This window comes from Sapajus apella, unplaced genomic scaffold, assembly GCF_009761245.1.
Source record: "Sapajus apella isolate SASKATOON/1434 unplaced genomic scaffold, GSC_monkey_1.0 scaffold22, whole genome shotgun sequence".
Classification (NCBI taxonomy): domain Eukaryota; kingdom Metazoa; phylum Chordata; class Mammalia; order Primates; family Cebidae; genus Sapajus; species Sapajus apella.
The window spans coordinates 16,079,005-16,100,479 of NW_022436962.1; the positions used below are offsets into that span (position 1 = coordinate 16,079,005).

General features: G+C 36.8%; 1 protein-coding gene across 14 annotated transcripts in view; it reads left to right on the forward strand.

Moving 5' to 3' along the window:
- The window catches only part of RPS6KC1 (ribosomal protein S6 kinase C1), a 206,938-nt gene that overhangs the window by 4,880 nt on the left and 180,583 nt on the right, over nucleotides 1-21,475 (forward strand). For 6 of the 14 annotated variants that reach the window (XR_004272231.1, XM_032289209.1, XM_032289200.1 and 3 more), the window contains exons 2-3: nucleotides 7,997-8,032; nucleotides 14,128-14,248. Coding sequence is in view for 5 of the 14 variants with exons in the window: in XM_032289200.1 (XP_032145091.1) it covers nucleotides 7,997-8,032; nucleotides 14,128-14,248 (157 nt within the window). In the remaining 9 variants the exon portion in view is untranslated. Of the gene's footprint in view, nucleotides 1-7,996; nucleotides 8,033-8,408; nucleotides 8,494-9,995; nucleotides 10,113-11,657; nucleotides 11,736-14,127; nucleotides 14,249-21,475 lie in introns of those variants that run through there. The other 8 variants (XM_032289202.1, XM_032289210.1, XM_032289205.1 and 5 more) reach the window with 4 other exon arrangements.

Genomic DNA, 21,475 nt, shown 5'->3' on the forward strand with positions numbered 1-21,475 from the left:
TGCTTACTATGAGTCAAGAACTTTATATTAAATTAGCACATTTGGGCCGGGCACAGTGGTTTATGTCTGTGATCCCAGCAGTGTGGGAGGCCGAGGCAGGGCATCACAAAGTCAGGAGTTCGAGACTAACCTGGCCAATATGGTGAAACCCCATCTCTACTAAAAATACCAAAATTATCTGGGCATGGTGGCAGGTGCCTGTAGTTCCAGCTACTCAGGATGCTGAGGCAGGAGAATCGCTTGAACCCGGGAGGTGGAGGTTGCAGTGAGCTGAGATCATGCCACTGTACTCTAGCCTGGGCGACAGAGCTAGACTCTGTCTCAAAACAAAACAAAACAAAAACAAAAACACGTTTGTCACAGCAGCCCAGTGAATAGGTACCATTATCATTTTCACGTTTTCCATGAGGAAATTGAGGCACAGACACGTTTAGTAACTTGTCCAGGGTCATATAGCCAGTGAGTCTACATTTGAACCCAGATAGACTGGTCACAATCACAGTGCTTTTAATCCCAGTCCTGTGCTGCTGGATACCTGTATTATAAAACACTTTTTGTTAGGTGCTGTGAGTGTACATATGGGGACACCGACGTGTCCTCATAAGGGCATTACTGTATTTTGGCAAAAGTGATGGATACATGAATAATAAGTGACTGTGATAATGTGAACAAAGGTGAGTAAGGGAATTAATGGGAAGTACTGAGCTTGACTTAAGTCTGAAAATTACCATTTCCAAAGCTTCAAATTGAAACACTGTTTATATTGCTTGGAGGGAACCTGTCCTCAATTCCTGACCATATTCTTGATTAGCCTGCTTGTGCCTAGGAAAGGAATTATTTGTAGTTTCCAAATTAGGCTAGAACATTACATTCTTTCATATCTCTCATTTAGTTGCTATTTCGTCTGTCTAGAATACTCTTTTTTGTCTTGGCAATCCCTGTTCATCTCAAGTGTCAGCTATGCCCTGTGTTCTCCAGGAAGCTTTTTTTTTTTTTTAAGACATTGCTCTCTATGTGTCTTATATCTCCTCCATTAAAGCCTTTATCATAATGTACTTGTTTGACTCTTCTTCTGATGGCAGACTGTATTCTTTTTTGAGAGAGAATCTCATTCTGTTGCCCAGGATGGAGTGTTGTGGCATGATCATGGATCACTGCAGCCTTCACTTTGCAGGCTCAAGCAATCCTCCCACCTCAGCCTCCTAGTAGCTGGAACTACACATGCCACCCTGCCTGCCTAATTTTTGTGTTTTTTTAAGAGATAGGGTTTCATTATGTTGCCCAGGCTGATCTTGAACTCCTGAGCTCAAGCGATCCACTGGCCTTGGCTTCCCAAAGTGTAGGGATTATAGGCGTGAGCCACTGTACCTGGCCAGACCGTCTTTAACTGTATTCTTGGTGCCTAGCACAGAACCTGGACAATAGTAGGGATTTGAGGGTAGGCTAGAAGGAGGCAGCACTTTGCTTTTCAAGTGTTGATTTTTAAATTTAACACACAATGAAATTGACTTATTCTGTTGTATAATTCTTCGAATCGTAGCATGAGTATAAATACATTTATCTACCACCATAATCAAGAAACAAGTTTCATCATCCCAAAAACTCCTTCATGCTATCTCTTTTTCACACCCTTCCTCCCACCCCTTATACCCTGGCAAGCAGTGATCTATCTCCACTGTTATGCTGTTGTCTTTTTGAGAGTGTCATATAGATAGAATCATATAGTATTTAGCCTTTTGAGACTGATGTTTGCTTAATTTTTTTCTTTGGGTTGTTTTCTTGTTCTTGAGTTTTGAAAGTTCTTTATGTTCTGGGTATCATTTTTTTTGGGGGGGGGTCAGATATGACATTTCCAAATATTTTCTCTGATCTAGAGCATATCTTTTCATTCTGTTAAGTGTCTTTTTTTTTTGCCTTGAGACAGGGTCTCCCTCTGTTGTCCAGGCTAGAATGCAGTGGCACCATCGTAGCTCACTGTAGCCTTAACCTCTTGAGCTCAAGCAATCCTCCCACCTCTCAGTCTCCTGAGAGGCTGGGGCTGCATGCGTGTGCCACCATGCCTGGCTAATTTTTGTATTTTTTAAATAGAGACCCAGTTTCCCCATGTTGCCCAGGCTGGCCTCAAAGTCCTGGTGTCAAGCAATCTGCCTGATTTGGCCTTCCAAAGTGCTGGATTACAGATATTGCACCTGGTCTTTTTTTTTTTTTTTTTTTTTTTTAAGAGATGGGGTCTTGCTATGTTGCCAAGGCTGGAATGCAGTGGTTATTCAGAGGTGTGATCATAGTGTGCTACAGCTTTGATCTCCTATGCACAGGCGATACCCACCTCAGCCTTCCAAGTAGCTGGGACTACAGGTATGGCACTGCACCCAGACAGTGTCTTTTGCAAAGCAAAATTTGTAATTTTGGTGAAGTCCAGTTTATTATTTCTTTCTTTTATAAACCGTACTTTTAATGTTATACCTAAAAACTCTGCCCAACCTCAGGTTGCAAATGCTTTTCCTGATGTTTTCCTCTAGATATCTTATTGTTTTGCATTTTATATTTTGCTCTATGATCCATTTTGAGGGTTTTTTTGAGTGTGTAAGATGTAAGGTTTGAGTGAACGTTCTGTTTTTGCCTTTGGATGTCCAATTGCAACAAAACACCATTTGTTCAAGAGACTAACCTTTCTTCATTGAATGGCTTTTACTCCTTTGCCAAAAATTTATTGACCATATGTGTGGATCTGTTTCTGGATTCTCTTATTTTGTTCCTTACCATATTATCTTGATTATTGTGGCATTATACTAAATCTTAGAGTTAGGCAATATTATTCCTCCAATTTTATTCTTTTTCAAAAATATTTGACTACTCTAGTTCCTTTGCTTTTTCATATATATTTTATAATAAGTTTATCTATAGCTACAAAAAGCCTGTTGGGATTTTGATTAGGAGTGCATTAAATCTGTAGATCATTTTGGGGAAAAATGGACATCTTTAGTATGTTGAATCTTTAAATCTATGAACACAATATGTCTTGCCATTTATTTATGTTCTTTGATATCTTCCATCAGCATTTTGTAGTTTTGAGCAAATAGATTGTTCATATGTTTTGTTAGATTTATTTCTCACTGTTTCATATATTTTCATAGCTATTGTCAATAGTGTTTTAAAAAATTTTGGTTTTCAGCTTTTCTTTGCTGGTATGTAGAAATTAGATTCATTTTTGTGTTGCCCTTATTACTTGTCACCTTTCAAACTGACTAGTCTAAGACTTTTTGGAAGAATACTTGTTTTTTTTTCTTGCATAGACAATCCATGTTGTCTGCCAAAAGGCATAATTTTATTTATTCTTTTCAATCTGTATGATTTTTATTTCTTTTTCTTGCTTTATTGCTTGGCTAGGACTTGTAGTCTACAGTCTTGATTAGGAGTGTTGAGAGTAGGCTTCCTTGACTTGTTCCTGATATTAGGAGGAAAGCGTTCAGTCTTTTATCCTCTAGTATAATTTTCATGTAGAGTTTTTGTATATAAGAGGCTGCATGTTTTATTTATTTTTATTTATTTTCTTGAGACAGAGTCTCGCTCTGTCACCCAGGCTGGAGTGCAGTGGCGCAATCTCAGCTCGCTGCAACCTCTGCCTCCCAGGTTCAAGCGATTCTCCCATCTCAGCTTCCTGAGTAGCTGGGACCACAGGTGCATGCCACTACGCCCAGCTAATTTTTTTGTATTTTTAGTAGAGATGGGGTTTTGCCATGTTGGCCAGGCTGGTCTTGAACTCCTGGACTCAGTGATCTGTCCTCCTCAGCCTTCCAAAGTGGTGGGATTACAGGTGTGAGCCACTGCACCTGGCCTGCATGTTTTAATTTTTAGTTTTGTTAGCTTTTTTATTTGAAAGTAATGTATAGTCACACACATTTCAAACAATCATTTAAGTCAATTTAAAGGAAAAAAGAGAACCTACTAAATTTTAAATACTTAACCTGTTAGATTTTTACAAATGTCTGGTATTAAAGCAGTGGGAGTTGTTAGATTTCAGTTGTTAAATCAGTAGCTCCTTAAAGATTTCTTGAATAAATACTTAGTGTTAGCTTAATCTGGAGATATTTTCAACAAACAAAATAATCATAGAGATAGGGAGGGCAATTCGTTTGTTATAAAATATACTTATGCTTAAAATTTTTGAAAAATGGCTCTCAAGGTGTCCTGTGTTTTCTAGACTAGTTTATTCTACTGTTCCTTTGTTTTTGACTTGTAATATCGTTTAGTAGAAAACCAATATGCCAAAAAATTCAGTGAATTTATTATGAAAACACTAAAAGTCTTACATCATTAAACCATGACTGGTTGACTGCTTTGGAATGTCACTTTGCTCTGAAGAGTGAGGATTCAGTATCATGGGAAGGATCTAGGATGAAATGTTTACCAGTCTGTTGCTTAGCACACTAGTGTTATCTGAGTTATCGAAATATGTTAGAGAAATACACCCTCCTCAACTCTGCACTCCCCTCCCACCCCACCATTGTGCACCGCTGGACTGTGAGCTCCAGGAAGAAAGGGACTTTGTTTTGCTCACTGTTGTAATCCAGCACATAGAAGTATGTAGACCACTAAGAGGATGGCTGATAAATAGTAATCAAATTGGTTATTTCTGATAACATGGTTTTACTATTGTGGCTGTTGTTAGGGGATGGCTAATATGTTTTTGTTTATGTAGTACACATGTATTTGATTTCCACGAGTACATGTGATACTTCTAATATGTACACTAAGAAATAAATTCTTCTAGGCTGGGCGCAGTGGCTCTTGCCTGTAATCCCAGCACTTTGGGAGCCTGAGGCAGGCAGATCATGAGATCAGGAGTTCAAGACCAACCTGACCAACATGGTAAAGCCCTGTCTCTACTAAAAATACAAAAATTAGCTGGGCGTGGTGGCGCATGCTTATAATCCTAGCTACGCAGGAGACTGAGGCAGGAGAATCACTTGAGCCGAGGAGGTGGGGGTGGCAGTGAGCCGAGATCATGCCACTGCATTCCAGCCTGGGTGATAGAAAAAAGAAATAAGTTCTTCTTTCTCAAAAAGATCATTTGCATGTTTTAAAGAAGATTATTTAAAGTAGTTAAGACACCTTCATATATTTATAAATTCAGGAAATCTATTACATTGAGAAAAATATACATTGTAAAATTTAAATTCAGGAAATCTATTACATTGAGAAAAATATACATTGTAAAATTTAAGTTACAATTGAATAGACCTTGTTGTGAGTGATCATGTGTTATTTTTGGTGGGTGGATTATTAGTGGATTGGTTATCTATTACTTTTCTTCTCAATATATTTCATAAAAATGTAAGAAACAAAACCAGTCTTTAAACTATGTGAAATATTATATTTTTGGAAAGGTGTGTGTGAGGGGACAGGCAGATACTTGAAAGTAATAGCTAAAATCAAATATTTGAATAATGTATGGCTGTTAGTTACCTGTTACAGCCTCTTTGATACTAAATCTGTGTTGTCTAATTTGGTAGTCATTAACCACTGTAGCTATTTTGATTTAAATTTAAATTAAGGCCTGCAGTGGCCCACACTTATAATCCTAGCACTGTGGGAGGCTGAGGCAGGAGGATTCCTTCAGCCCGGGAGTTTGAGACCAGCCTGAGCAACATAGGGAGACCCCATCTCTACCAAAAAAAAAAGATACACACACACACACACACACACACACACACACACACACACATATATGTATATGTGTATATGTATATGTATATATATAAACATATAAATATTTATATATGTATATAACTATATATATGCTGACTGTGGTGGTGTGTGCCTGTTGTAGAGACCCTATCTCTACCACAAATATATATATAAATATATGTATATATAAAAAAAAAAAATATATATATATATAAAACTATATATATGCTGACTGTGGTATTGTGTGCCTTTAGTCCCAGCTATACAAGAGGCTGAGGTGGGAGGATCAGTTGAGCCCAGGAGTTTGAGGCTGCAGTGAGCTGTGGTCCACGCCATGGCACTCCAGCCTGGGGTAACACAGTAAGACCCTGTCTTGAAAAGAAATTTTTTTTGAATTAATTTGAATGAAATGAAATTAATGTAGTTTCCCAAAGTAGCCATATTTCAGTGGCTTAATAGCCACACACATGTGGCTAGTGGTGACTGTGTTGAACGCTGCACATGGAGAGCATTTTTTCCGTCATCACAGAAAGTTCTATTGCGTAGCAGTGTTGTATAAATTAATGAAAATTACTACAGGATTTCACCAAGTTTATGTATTGTGAAAGTTGGAGAATAGAGTGCAAGATATTTGTTCTCTGGAATTCTTAGGTGGAAGCTTTTACAATGGTTAACCTGTCTGGTAGGGGAAGAAGAAGCTTTTAAATTATTGTGTTCTTGCTATGTTGTTTGTTGTTCACAACAGCCAGGCAAGGCAGTTAGTATTATCTCCATTTTATAGATGAGATCAAACCTGTAAATTGAACTGTAGTTTGAACCAAAGTTTGTCAGACTTTAAAATCCTCTATTTTTTGTTCTGTTTTCAGACTTTAGGAGTGGTGCTGAATGGATTATAATCCCTAGTTCGTAGTGTATAATCATTGGCTATCAAAGACCTTTTTCTTCCTCACACTCATAGGCAACTATTTTAATGTATGTTTATCTTTTTATCTTTTTTTTTTTTTTTAAAGTGAAAGCAAGTTTATTAAGAAAGTAAAGGAATAAAGAATGACTATTCCGTAGACAGAACAGCCTGATTTATCTTTTTGTTTGTTTTTGCAAAATACAGCATTGTAGCTTCAAATCTGTTAATTTGACATTTACATGGATGGTACTGTATTATATAATCTAATGTGAGACTTTGCTAGTTTATGATGTGTTTGATGATTTAAGCACCTAGCCTTTTCAAAAGTTTTGTGAAAAAAATATTTTCACCTGGTGTTAGACTTTTTGGCCTTTGTAATCAGAGAAGCCTGAAAGAATCTCGATTTTCCTCTTTCCTTAGCGAGTATTGCTGGAAGGATTATTTGTCCCTGAATGTTTGTATATAATTTATATTACTTTTGTTTTCTTCATCATTGTGCAGCCAGTGATTACTTCTCATACTTCTCACATGGTGTGTCTGGGCATTGTGGCTGCTTTTTTAATTGAAATTTTTATTGGACTAATTGTAGATTCATATATAGTTGTAAGAAGTAATGTAGAGGGGTCCCTTGTACACGTTGCCCAAGCACAGCTGCTTTTTATGCTTCTAATTTATAGGTAGGCTTGCTGGGAAGGGGAGATGTAGACAAGCTTGTTAGAATTATGTTAAGAGTAAAGGCTGGAAGCTTTTTCTTATGAATGTAATGAATATATGAACATTAGCAGGTGGACTTTTAGCTGCTTTTTTGCTTAATTTTTAGTATCGTTAAATGAAAATTTTTAGCCAAATTAAATTTAACAGAGTTTAATTGAGCAAAGAATGATTCACGAATTGGTCAGCCTCTTCAGCCAGTGTAGGTCCAGAGAGACTTCAGCACAGGCATGTGGTGGAAGATTTATGGACAGAAAAAGGAAAGTGATATACAGAAAAGGAACTGTTCAAACAGCTGTATTAGTTCCAGCTGAGCATTTGCCTTAGTTGAACATCATTTGAACAGTTGGCCCCTTTTGGTCAAAACTTGGCGACTGGCACCAGAGTAGGTTACAGTCTGTTTATACATCTATTTATACATCTATTTCTCTGTCTATTATGTACAGAGAAACTTTTAGGCCAAACTTAAAATATGTAGCCTAAAGGAGGTAACTTTAGGTTAAACTTGATGTAACAGTATGAATTTCAGGTAGTGAAGTTATTATATAACTGAGTTTTGGATAAATGATATAGTGTTTATTTTCTTTTAAGCAAATTGAATTTTTCATACAAATACTATTGAAAGTGAATTATACAAATATGAAATCTTAAATTTGATAATGATTAGAGATTTCTATGTATGTTTTGTTTTAGGTTGTTTCACGAAGAAATCCAGAGGATGTCCAGGAGGTAACATCCATATGAACACTTTATTTTATGTATTTGATAAAAATTTAATTAAATGCTTTTTTGAGGAAATTGCCTGAATCATTTGTACATCAATTTTTTTTTTTTTGGGGACGGAGTTTCACTCTTGTAGCTCAGGTTGGAATACAATGACTTGATCTCAGCTTACTTCAACCTCTGCCTCCTGGGTTCAAGTGATTCTCCTGGTCAGCCTCCCGAGTAGCAGGGATTACAGGCATCCGCCACCACACCCAGCTAATTTTTGTATTTTTAGTAGACACGGGGTTTCACCACGTTGGCTAGGCTGGTTTCGAACTCCTGACCTCAGGTGATCCACCTGCCTCAGACTCCCAAAGTGCTGGTATTATAGGTGTGAGCCACTGTGCAAGTCTTTATCTGTTTGTGTGAAGATTGTCTTCAGTTCACAAAACAGTAGCTGAAGTGTCCTATTCGAGACCTGCTATGTAAGTGTTAAGTTTTAGTAGGTGTTAAGTTATAGAAATAAGAATTTAATGAATTATAGTGTGGTTTACTAAATGATAACTGGTCTGGTAACCAGTGTTTACAAGATTTCACTATCAGTTAAGGGCCCCCTGTTTACCCATTTCAAGATCACAATGCCTGTGTAATAAAAAGTATTTGGTAACTAGTATTTATTTTAAAGATTCTAACAATATATAATGGGTCTCCACCTACTTTCACTTTTATATCGAATTGACATGTTGACATCTTGGAAAACTGTTTTAGATACAGATGTTTCTTTTTTAACTTTTTAAGTTAGTAGGCTCTTTTGCAGATTCTTCTGTGCATTTTTTCCTTCTTTCTAAAATGATACCAGCCTGTTTTGTTTTGCTTAAAATTGCAAAATTGTCTGTTTGTATGTGCTTTGTGCTTATTGTATATCTTTAGGAATCCTTACTGAGGAGCTTGCTGCTTTTAATGTTTCTTGATTTACTTTCATTTTAGTCCCTGCTCATTTTCACTAAGACTAGAAAGACATATATTGGGATTGTCTTTTTCTCCCTTACTAATGTGTGTTTAAAACAGATACTTTAAGTTTACAGTTCTGATTCTGCTGCAACAGTGTTTGTTTTTTTTCCCCCCACAATTAAATATGAATGTCTTTGGGTGGTAGGTTCTTCTATTTAGCCACAGGCCCCACCACTCTACAGAACATACCTGGCTTGATTCATACATTTAAGCTGGCTGACTGGTACTGGTTGGTTTGAGTGTATCGCCCCAGGTTTAGATAGTATTTAAATTTTATACATTATCATTTCTGGCTATGTCTGATCTTATAGTTGTTTTTGTCCTATGATTTAAAAAGATACATTTTATACAAAAATTAGCCAGGCATGGTGGCAGGCACCTGTAATCCCAGCTACTTAGGAGGCTAAGGCAGGAGAATTGCTTGAACCTGGGAGGCGGAGGTTGCAGTGAGCCTAGATTGCACCACGGCAGTCTAGCCTGGGAGACAGAGTGAGTCTCTGTCTCAAAAAAAACAAAAACAAAAACAGATACATTTTAAAAAGATTTAATACTATTTTCCTGATGGGTTTTAAGGCAATCCCTCCCCCTACCAGTAGTCAGGACGAATATATAATATTGTTATTTTGAAAGAATATATATATATATATATATATATATATAGTCTTTTCAAAGGTATATAAATATTGTTATTTTGAAAGATATAACATATATATATATTACTTTCACTGGTATGTTGTGTGTATGTGTGTGTGTGTATATATATATATATGTACCATAAATTTATATATACCTTAGTGAAAGTAATTTGCACCGTGATTGAAGTACTTTTCTATCTTTACTTGTGTCAGTTGATGAGTATGAACTATTCTTTAGATTTCTAGTTTACAACTCTTAAAATTGAAATGGGTGTATTTCCTTTGAATGCATTGTCTGATTGCTGTGCTGTAGTTTGTAGCCTGATGTTCCCATTTTCCAGGAAGAATCCTGAACCAACCTATCCATGAACATACTCTCTGCCATTTTCTTAATCCTTTTTTCGGGAAAACTCTTTTATAATAACAACTGTTGGTGAACCATTCATCAGAAAACTCTTGTAAGTGTCTTTTAGTTAGACAATTGCATGGTCCTTTGTTAGAAGTGGTATAAATTTTAAAAAAGTCTTCTATTTAGTTGGCTTCTTAAAATATAGAATAACCTTGAAATTATAACAGTACTTTTTTAAGTTTCCCATTTAGTTTATTTAAACATTGGAATTCTCATTTGGGAGAGGAATTTACCACTTAGAGTTTTTCACTTCCTTTCACTTTCCTTCTCCATTAATTTATTCATTTGTTACTGCTTTAGACTATAGTAAGGCTTCACAAGGGCTCTTTAAAACTAGATATACTGATAGTTCAACCAAGTGTAGGGCTAGTAATATGCTAGCCTTATACAATGGGAGAAATTTTGTTGTTTTTCTTTTATGTATACTTTAGCACATGCCACCAGATATCAGTGTTTTCTTCCTAAGAATGTGAAAAAAAAATCTGTGGCCCCTTATTCAGTAGATCATGTAGAACATGAGTAGACTGCAGAAAAGTGAAGAAAGAGATGGTTTTGCTTTCCCTTACCCTTTTTTAAACAAATTAACCTATACCTGTTTCTACAGGTAGGATATTTCACTGGTGAAATTTGGGAAGGGAAAAGGACTGAAATAGGACTTTCTATGTATTATATCAGAAATCTCTGTTAAATCCTTTCTTTAAAAATAATTTTATTTATTATTACTATTATTTTTATTTATTTTTCGAGATAGAGTCTCGCTCTATCACCCAGGCTGGATTGCCATGGCGCTCTCTCGGCTCACTGCAACCTCTGCCTCCTGGGCTCAAGCAATTCTCTTGCCTCAGCCTCCTGAGTAGCTGGGATTATACGCTTATACCACCATGCCTGGCTAATTTTTGTATTTTTAATAGAGACAGGGTTTCACCATGTTGGCCAGGGTGGTATTGAACTCCCGACCTCAGGTGATCGGCCCAGCTTGGCCTCCCAAAGTGCTGTGATTACAATCATGGAAAAAATAGTTTTAGAAAATGGGTACATACTCAGAAATATATCAAGGGAAAGGAAAAGCTCTTGAAAAGAGGGAAAAGAAAATCCGTAAGCAAATAGTATGGTAGTGATGATGGTTGTAAGAAGAGATAACCCAGCAAATTGTAAATATTAATGCTATATGAGAGTGAAAAGACAAAGTTAATTCAATTGGTGATTCTGTAAAATACAGGAATCTAAAAAGTTTTCGGTGTTATTAAGTGTAATTATCTAAAAGGAAACATTTATGTAAAAAATATTTAAGGGAATGTTTTTAATGAAAATAAAACTTTTATTGAATTTGTATTTTTTATATGGTTGTCACTGAATTATATTTCCTTGATACATTTTCTTCAGAGTGACTTAAATAAATAGGAAATGTATGCAAATTTGGTTCAATAAAGAAGTAGGTATTTTAGACCTATTTTTTTCCAATGGGAAAGTATCTAACATTAATTAGAGGAAATAATTTCTGTATGTGTCTTTGAGGACTGTGTAGTCCAGATATGAACATCAGTGCTTATTGTTGTAGTGGAAGTATACCTTTGTTCACTTTTGTATTTTGAAGATTTCTGGAAACCTCAAAACTTGGAAGGAGTAAGAAGAAAAGAAGGCAGTGGATGTGACATTTTGCAATGGCTGTTAGGTATTTTGGTTCTACAGCCCTAGGGTTGAGAAGAAGGAATATGAGAATGACTAAATTAGGGCATGGTGAAGAAACACAGATTCTCACCTTGAGGGTTCTAATTTTTGCTCTGACAGACTGTCTGCTGGTTTATATACCGTGGTATTTTAATAATTATTATAATTAAATTGTTAAACTTTGCTCCTTTTCTCTTACATTATTTAAAAATGACCTTAACTAGAGTAAAAACTTTATTTGCAAATCTAAGTATTTCCATGAACTACAGTCTTTTGAATAACTTTCACATCCAGGTCATAATGGCCTTAACCTTATGTAAGGTTCAGTTTATAATGACATTTACCTTATATAAAGTAGTGCTTTCATAAGCCTATCACCCATTTTTCCCTTAATTCCTTGGCAATGTAGTATGATTGTAATTTGATGTATTTTTAAAATATAAAAATAACAATTTTTTGTTCACATCATTCCGTTGTTAGAATCCTCACATCTCGTTACACATGCTGAGAAACCTTTCCTGAGTGATTACCGCCTATCTGCTACTGATCTTTTAATCTACAGGTTAATAGATCCTGCTTAGTTCTTGCTCTTAAAGCTGTCTATCTCATTAAACAGCTCTAAGCAGCTCCCTCGTGAGCTCCTAAATAAATGTGTTGAAAACCAAAAATCCGTAGCAAAACTTGCTACACAGCTATTTCTTCTTCAGTGTTACTCAGTTTATTTATCATTTTAGGCAAATACGGAGCATGTACTTTTGTTTAAAAATTGCCTAAATTAATTATTTTGTCTTCATTTAGTAATATATACTTGGCAATTGACTCTCCTTTTAAACATGTCATCCTCAATTCCCTCCCCTTTTATTTTATTTTTGGGGGTCTACTGACCACTTCCCTTCAGGATTCTCTAAGGTAGTACTTTTTGTGAAGGCTTCTCAGATATACAAGGCTGATTTAGGTACTACTTCTATAGCACCCTTGGGCTGCCCCTTTGAACATTTTTCAAGCTATCTTATGATGTTGTTGTCTTATAATGTGTTGGCTTATTCTTCCTAATTAGAATGTGAATTCTTTGAAGGCAGGGCCTGTTTTTCCCTTCTCTTCATACTTTGTGACAGTGTGATGGTTAGTGCAAAGTAGGGCCATAAAAATATTTGTTTCGGTGACTCTTTTTGTTGTTGAGTCAATAAATACAAGGGAAGCGTCACGAGGAAGCACATTTTTAAAAATTAATTCATGTTATAGTCTATCTTGCCTCCTAAGATTGTAACTGTTAACAATAAATTTATTAATTAAGGTAGAATTTTGGGCAGTATGAAAAAGTTTTCTGAAGAATTTTATACATGCAGAGAGTAGGTTTTTTGGCAAGAGTCTCTTAAATCACACCTGGTTAACTGCTTGACCTGGTATTTGCTCATTAGCATTACACCCTGTTGTTTATGAAAACCTTTTGGAAAAGTTTGTTAGAACTGAGATGATTAAGCTTTTCCGAAGTCGAGACCCCAGTATCTGAAGTAATGGGATTTAAAACTCAGCTTTTCCCTGCTTTGTGGAGATTGAGGGGCTGAATCTGATATCAAGGCCATGCTTCAAATCCTTTTTCTTTACAATCTTTACAAAGTGTTTATTTATTTATTTTTTTAGATTTAATCTCAGTAATGTTAAACAATAATTCAGACTAATGAAAGAAAACACACTTTTGCGTGTTGTCTCATCTAGGTGGTTGTTATTTTGTTTTTTAAAATTATACTAATTTTAATGATGTTCTGGTCGGGATTCAGCTTGCCTACAGAAATCTTATTACTAGTATAAATTATGGTTTATGAAAAAAGATTTATGACGTGAAAGTCCATGTTAATTGCTTGCTGCACAGCTACTTTTTCTTCAGTCTTTGTCCTTTTAGGCAAAGACTGAGAATGTACTTTTGTTTAAAAATTGCCTAAATTAATTAATTTGTCTTTATAAATGTATTATTTTGAGAAAGAATATATGTTTTGATATCTAACTCATTTGCAGGCCAATTGTAATTGGTTTTCTAAGAGGTGAAGTGACATTTTATGTAGTGTAAATCTTCTGGATTGAATATTTTTCCATTATGAATAAAACCATACTTGTTTAAAATGAAAATTTGAAACCAAAACAGAATAGTTTGAAGGATTATTGCTTTATATGTAATATGTTTTTACTTTATTTTTTTTCTATGCTCCTGGTCAGCAGGAATCTGCTTTATATTTTTAAAGTAAATATTATTAATTTCAGTCAGTTAATCATATTGGTTAGGACATGCATTTGCCTTTGCATGACAGTTTTGAACACTTTAATGAAAATATTATTCATTGTTCAGATATCTGAACCTAAATGGTTTATGAGATACATGTCTAATTTTATTCTCTTTTTAGATAATTGTGTGGAAGAGATACAGTGATTTTAAGAAACTACACAAAGAACTATGGCAAATTCACAAAAACTTATTCCGACATTCAGAATTGTTTCCTCCATTTGCTAAAGGAATAGTGTTTGGTGAGTGATTCTTTTGAAATTATAATTTTAAAAAGTGATAATTAATTTTGTGTATATACTGAACTTTAACATAACAACATTATGAAGTCAGAAGCCTCTTATCGAGATAATTCATATTGTTCAGTCAGCACTGGAAATTGTCTCTTCTTGTTCTTGGTATAGTTTTGTATACCCAGAATATATTTAGTTTTCCCATCAATGAAACAAAACAACTTGACTTCCAGCCAACCAAATAAACACCCTGTAGGAACATAAGAAAAGGTGATATTCAATTATTCTTATAGTTCTAAAATTCTTTTTTTTTTTTAAATTAAGTCTCCTTTTTTATATTTCCCTGATACTGTGCTTATAGTATGAATAGTGTGGTTTTCTAGTATTTGCTTCTTGCAACTTGTTTTGATACCTTAGTATTCTTTTTTTTAACCTCATTTGTTTTCAAATACCTAGGTAACAGTTTTTTATATTAAATTTTCTGTGTCAGAATAATTGGTGTGGTTTCAGTCCCCTATCTGGATTTTGCCCGGGAGGGTAGAATATTATTCATGTTTTTGTTTTTCTATAACTCTAACATAAGTGTTCTTATATGGACAGGACTTTATTTTTTTTGAAATGGAGTCATGTAGGCTGGAGTACAGTGGCATAATCTTGGCTCACTGCAACCTCCGCCTCCTAGGTTCAAGTGATTCTCCTGCCTCAGCCTCCTGAGTAGTTGAGATTACAGGTGCCTGCCACCACACCCAGCTAATTTTTATATATTTAGTAGAGATGAGGTTTCATCATGTTGGCCAGGCTGATCTCGAACTCCTGACCTAAAGTGACCCACCCACCTCGGCCTCCCAAAGTGCTGGGATTATAGGCATGAGCCACTGTGCCCAGCCACAACATTTTATCCTATTATTCTTTGCAACCAATTTCTGCATATGGAATTGCAGAGTCAATGTATATGCACATTTATTTTTCAAACTAGACAATCTTTTTCAGATTATGAAAGTAGTATATGCAAATAACTCAGATGCTACAGAAAAATACTTAAAAAGTAAATAGAAATTCAACAGTAATACCATCTCCTAGATAGTATAATATTTTGGCATATTATTCTAGACTCTGTATGAGTGTGTCTGTGGTGTATTTTTGTGCTTATGAATATGTGTATGCCTTTTTACCCATCTCTATATAGAAACCTCAAAAATGGAATCTTGCTATGTATGGGTTTTGTAACCTGGTTTTATATAACAGTATATATATATATTTTTTTCTTTATTTTTTTATATAACAGCATATTATGATTGTCTTTTCATATCAATAAAAAGATCTACATTACTAATTTTAATATGTACATAGTATTCCAGTTTTTATATGAACTGATTTAGTAACCAGTCTTTTACTGGTATATTACTTTTGGCCTCTGGCTGTTATAAATTACACCGTAGTTAATATCATTATTTAGACATTGCTGAGAGGAGAATTAGTTAAGGGGTCTGCATATTTTTGTGACTTTTTTAATTTTTATTTTTTGCCTAAGAAGTCCCTGCTGTAATTTTTGTGACTTTTGATGCATGTTGTCTCATGTTTTAAATAATTGTAACATTGTTGTCCTTTATACATTGGAATAACTTTAAAATTATTATTATTATTTTTTGAGACAGAGTATCACTCTGTCACCCAGGCTGGAGTACAGTGGCATGATTTTACTCACTGTAGCCTTGACTCCCTGGGCTCAGGTGATTCTCCTACTTTGGCTTCCCAATTAACTGGGACTATAGGTACACACCACCACGCCTGGCTAATTTTTCTATTTTTTGTAGAAATGGAGTTTCACCACATTTCCTAGGCTGGTCTTGAACTCCTGGGGTTAAGCAACCTGCCTACCTCAGCCTCCCAAAGTGCTGGGATTACGGGTGTGAGACACTGTGCCTGGCAGAAAACTTTTAAAGTTTTATAGTTCTAAAATTCTTTTTTAAAGAGGCATGGCAAAGTAAAATAAAAACAAAACACAAAACAAAGGTAGTATCAAAGAATGTGCAATAAAAACAAGTTTCTTGCTCCTTCCCATCACCCAGTTTTGCTTCTAGATATAACTATGTTTTGTTTTTCGGGTATTTATTTCTGTATGTTTAATAAATTTATACCATTTTTTCTTTTGAGATAGAGTTTTCTGTTGTTGCCCAGGCTGGAGTGCAGTGGTGTGGTCTTGGCTCACTGCAACCTCCGCCTCCTGGGTTCAAGTGATTCTCCTGCCTCAGCCTCCCGAGTAGCTGGTATTACAGGCGCCCACCACCACACCCAGCTAATTTTTTGTATTTTTAGTAGATGTGGGGTTATGCCATGTTGAGCAGGCTGGTCTCAAACTCCTGACCTCAAGTGATCCACCCACTTTGGCTTCTCAAAGTGCTGGGATTACAGGCATGAGCCACTGCGCCTGGCCCATCATTTCTTGATTTAACAACTTTTACATACCTATTGACTCACTGCTCTGGTGAGTAAGGATTTAGCTTGTTTACCCTGTTTCTGTGTATTATTACATAATACTTTTAGTTCTTCTGTTGACTCTATTTCTTGTTCTGTAACTATGACAATATCATTTGTCTTCGTAAAATGATTCTAATAGCATTTTTATCTTCCTCCTACCTCTTCAGCTCTTTTCACCACTTAACATTTGAAATCTGTACTTATATTTTAACATTTGTCAAAGGTGATAATATTTATGTTCTCTTCAGTAGTCATAATTAAGCTCCCTTATATAATGTATAGAATAATTCTCAAAGCTGGAATTTAATAATCATCACTTATAACATTATTATTTTTTGAGACAGAGTCTCACTCTGCCACCCAGGGTAGAGTGCAGTGGTGTGATCACACAGCCTCGATCACCTGGGCTCAAGCAGACCTCCCTCCTCAGCCCCCAGAGGAGCTGGGACTATAGGTGTGTGCCACCATGCTTATCTAATTTTTATAATTTTTTTTTTACTTTTTATAATTTTTATAGTGACAGGTTTTCACCATATTGCTCAGGCTGGTCTTGAATTCCTGAGCTCGGGCAATCCTCTTGCCTCAGCCTCCCTCAGTGCTGGGACTATAAGCATGAGCCATTGCGCCCGGCCTTGTAACATTATTATGACAGAGCAAATATCGTTCAGTATAAAGTCAGGTCGTGTACCACAATCACATTTTGTTCTGTGAGGTTCAATTGTTACAATTACTGTGCCAACATAAGAAAAATGTTTAAGTGAAGTCTCTGTTTTCCTTATACTACATCAGGGAATTGAAATCATGCCACGTTTTAGTTTGCTAAATGTTTGGACCATACCTTTTGTAATAGCCAGCCTCCAAGATGACCTTCTATGATTCTTCTCTCCTGGTATTCACACCTTTGTGTCTTCCCTTCTGTCTTAGTCTGTGCAGTGTTGCTACAAAGGAATACCTGGGCTGGGTGACTTATAAAAAAAAGAAGTTTATTTTGTTTGTGGCTCTACAGGAGTTAAAAGATGCATGGGGCCGCCATCTGCATCTAGGAAGGGCCTCAGATTGCTTCCACTCATGGCAGAAGGGGAATGGGAGGCTACTATATGGTGAGAGAACAAAGCAAGAGAGAGAGGAGGAGGTGCCAGGCTTTTTCCAACAACCAGTTCTCTCTAAGAGTGAGAACAAACAAGCCACTCATGGGACATCCATTCCCATGATCCAGACACCTCACACCAGGCCTCACCTTGAATACTGGGGATCGAATTTCAGCATCAGACTTGGTGGGGCCAAACCAACCATATCCAAACCATAGTACCCTCCCAGATTGTACCAGAGTCGGTCTGTGTGACCAATGGCAAAAATGATGGTATGTCTCATTCCTGAGATTTTTTTATGAAAGACTGCGGCATTTCTCTTAAGGTGTTCCCCCCCGGCCCCCCCCCTTTCTCTTTCTCTCATAACTTACTCTGAGGGATACCAGAAGAACATTCTGGTAGCCTATGGAAAGTCCCACATGGTGAGGAGCAGGGGCATCCAGCCAAAACCTAGTAAGCACGAAACTTGACACAGCCATGTGAATTAAACTTAGGAGCAGATTCTGCAGTCCCAGTTGAACTTTGGGATGACTGCAGTGTTGACTGACAATAACACAATCTCATGAGAGGCCTGAGCTAGAGCCACCCAGCCAAGCCACTTTTGAATTCCTGACCCTCAGAGAATGAGTGAGATAGTAAATGTTTGTTGTAGGCCACCATGTTTTGGGATAATTTGTTACACAGCAATAACTACTTAATAGACTTCATAACAAAACTGAAAATATGGAGAGTGGTTTTGAAATGAGCTGTGTGCTTTGAGGAGAGTGTTGGTGAGTGCCTGAAGTGCCTTTAAGATGTGATTAATTGGAGCTTTGTGGCATTTGGTAAGACTGCAAATGAGCATTTGCAAGGAAGTTAGGTAAGTGTTACTGGAAACTGGAGGGAAGATTTCTCTTATGTAGTTGCAGAAAGCTTAGCAACACTGTTACCTACAGTTATGTGGAAAGTTGATAATGTATCAAATGAACTGGGTAAGCTAGCTGAGGAGATTTCTACCCAGAGTGTATTATAGTATGGTGCTTCTTGCTGTTCATAGTAAAATGTGAAAGGAGAGATAAACTAAAGGAAGGATTGTTGAACAAAAAGGACCTAGGTCTTGTTTTGAAAATGCTGTCTTTCTGGATAGCAGAGAGTGCTAAAATTAAGAAATGACATCTGACTAAATGTGGCCCAAAGATGAAGCTAAGTGTGAACTAAAATCTTTAAGACCTCAGAAAGATTGAGTCAGACAAAAGCTCTCCAGAGATTAAGGTTATGCCTTACATATCCTCTCAAATAGTAGGGATTTGTGGAAGTGTAAGCCTTGGCCAACTCAGCAGGAGCCAAAGCTACAGAAGGGTTTAACTTGAGATTTGTGGCTATCACTTTTGTCTAATTGAGTAAACCCCAATAAAAGTCACAGGTGACTCCCCCCAGAAAAGTTAAAAGTATATATACAGAAACATTGTTAGCTTGGACTGACAAGCACAAAAACAGTACAAAGTGAAAACAGACTTTTGTCTCCCCAAAATTTTACTGGCAGGAAGGCTAAAAACAACTATGAAGCCACAAACCTTGTGGTTTTTCATCGAAAAGGAGGTATGACTCAGAGGGTGGAACCAGTAGCTCAGAGGGCAGAGCCAGAGCCTTGGAGAATTTATTCCCAGCCTGTGAGCCTTAATCAGAAACTTCCAACATTTGCCTGCTGGATTTCAGAATTACTGTGGACCCATTGACTTCTTTGGGTCTCCCATTTACCCCCACTTTTGTACAGGAATGTCTATAGCCGTTATCCCATGCCTATCCCACTATTGTATATTGAGTGGGTAGAGGGGAGGTAACTTGTCTATAGTTTCACAAGTTAGGAAGATTGTACTTACGGAGCTACACACTTAGGGAATGACACCTGAAAACCTCAGTCACACATGGATCTGACTTACGTGATGAGGTTCTGAACTTTGAGTTGCTGCCATAATAGGATGAGACTTTTGGGGACCTTGGGAGGAAGGTGAGTAGATCTTGTATGTGGGTGAGGTGTGAATCTCTGAGGGCCAAAGAGTGGTCTGTGGTGGCCAGTTTCCAAGATGGCCCCCAGTGGTTCCTGTCTCTTGGTATTTATGTCCTTGTCAAGTCCCCTCCCACATTGAACCAGGATTAGTCTGTATGACTAGTAACATATGCAGAAGGGATGGTATGTCACTTCCAGGATTAAGTTATAAAAGAGAATGTAGCTTCCATCTTGCGTGCCCATGCTCCCACCTCCCCTCCATGTGTCTTTACATGTTTGGGGTAAACTGGCTGCTATATGGTGGGAACACTCAGGCAGCCTGTGGAGATGAGGGATGTTTCAAGCTTACAGAAAATTGCAAGAATAGTACAAGAACACCTGTATACTTTTCACCCAGATTCACTTATTGTTAAGCTTTTATCCCATTTACTTTATCATTTGCTGGCGCCTGTCTTCTTTCTCCTTCCCTCTGTGTCTCTTTTCCCCTATCTCCCCTTCTCTCCCTCTGCCTCTCTCTCCCCTGGTGCACACATATAAAATATATGCACATAATTTTACATTATTTTAAGTTTTTAACTTTTCTTTTTTTGAGACAAGGTCTCACTTTGTTATTCAGGATGGAATGCAGTGTCACAGTCATGGTTTACTGCAGCCCCGACCTCCAGGGCTCAAGTGATCCTCCCACTTCAGTCTCCCTAAGTGCTGGGATTATAGGTGTGAGCTACCACACCTGGCCATAATTTTTTAATGAGCTATTCCAAATTATATTCCAAATTTCATGTCCCTTTACTCCTAAGCACTTCAGTTCTTCATGAAGAATAGGGATATTCTATTACATCAGTGGACTTCAGTTATCAATTTGAGTAAATTTAATATTGATACAATACTTTGATATAATCTACCATCTGTATTCCAGTTTTGTCAGTTGACCTTTTAATGTCATTTTTCTTCTCTCTGGTATAGGATCCATTCTAGGTTTGGTATTTTATTTAGTCACTGTCTTAGTCCCTTTAATCTGGAATTTAATATAGCTAATTTTTTTTTTTTGTTTTTCATTATGCTGGCATTTTTGAAGAATATCTTCTCCCCTCTCTATCCAAGCCCCCTGACGTCTTTTTAAAGAGAGTGATTCTCATTTTAGATTCCTTGATGTTTTCTCATGTTTGGTTCTAGGTTATGAATTCTTCCTGGGTGGATGCTACATAGGTGTCCTCAGTATCTCATCTGAAGGCACCGGATGTCTCTTTGCCCCTTTCTGCCCCTCATTAGTGATATGAATTTGTGTCACTTGGTCAAGGTATTATCTAGCTTTTTCACTGTGCTAGTTTCCTGTGGCTGCTATAACAGATTACCATATACTTGGTAGTGTAAAACAATGGAAATTTATTTTCTCACAGTTACAAAGGCCAGAAGTCCGAAATCGGTATCACTGTGCTGAAATCAAGGTTTTGGCAGGGATATGCTCTTTTCAGAAGAGCCATGCTGTTCCTTGCCTCTTTCAGCATTTGGTAGCTGTCCACGTTCCTTGGCTTGTGGCAGTGTTACTTCAGCCTACAGGGCCCTCAACTTCAAACCTCACTCTGTTCCATCGTCATATTTCCCTCTTTGTGAAGTTTCCCTCTGACTCTCTCATTAGGACACTTGTGAGACATTTAGTGTCTTTCCAGATAATCCAGGATAATG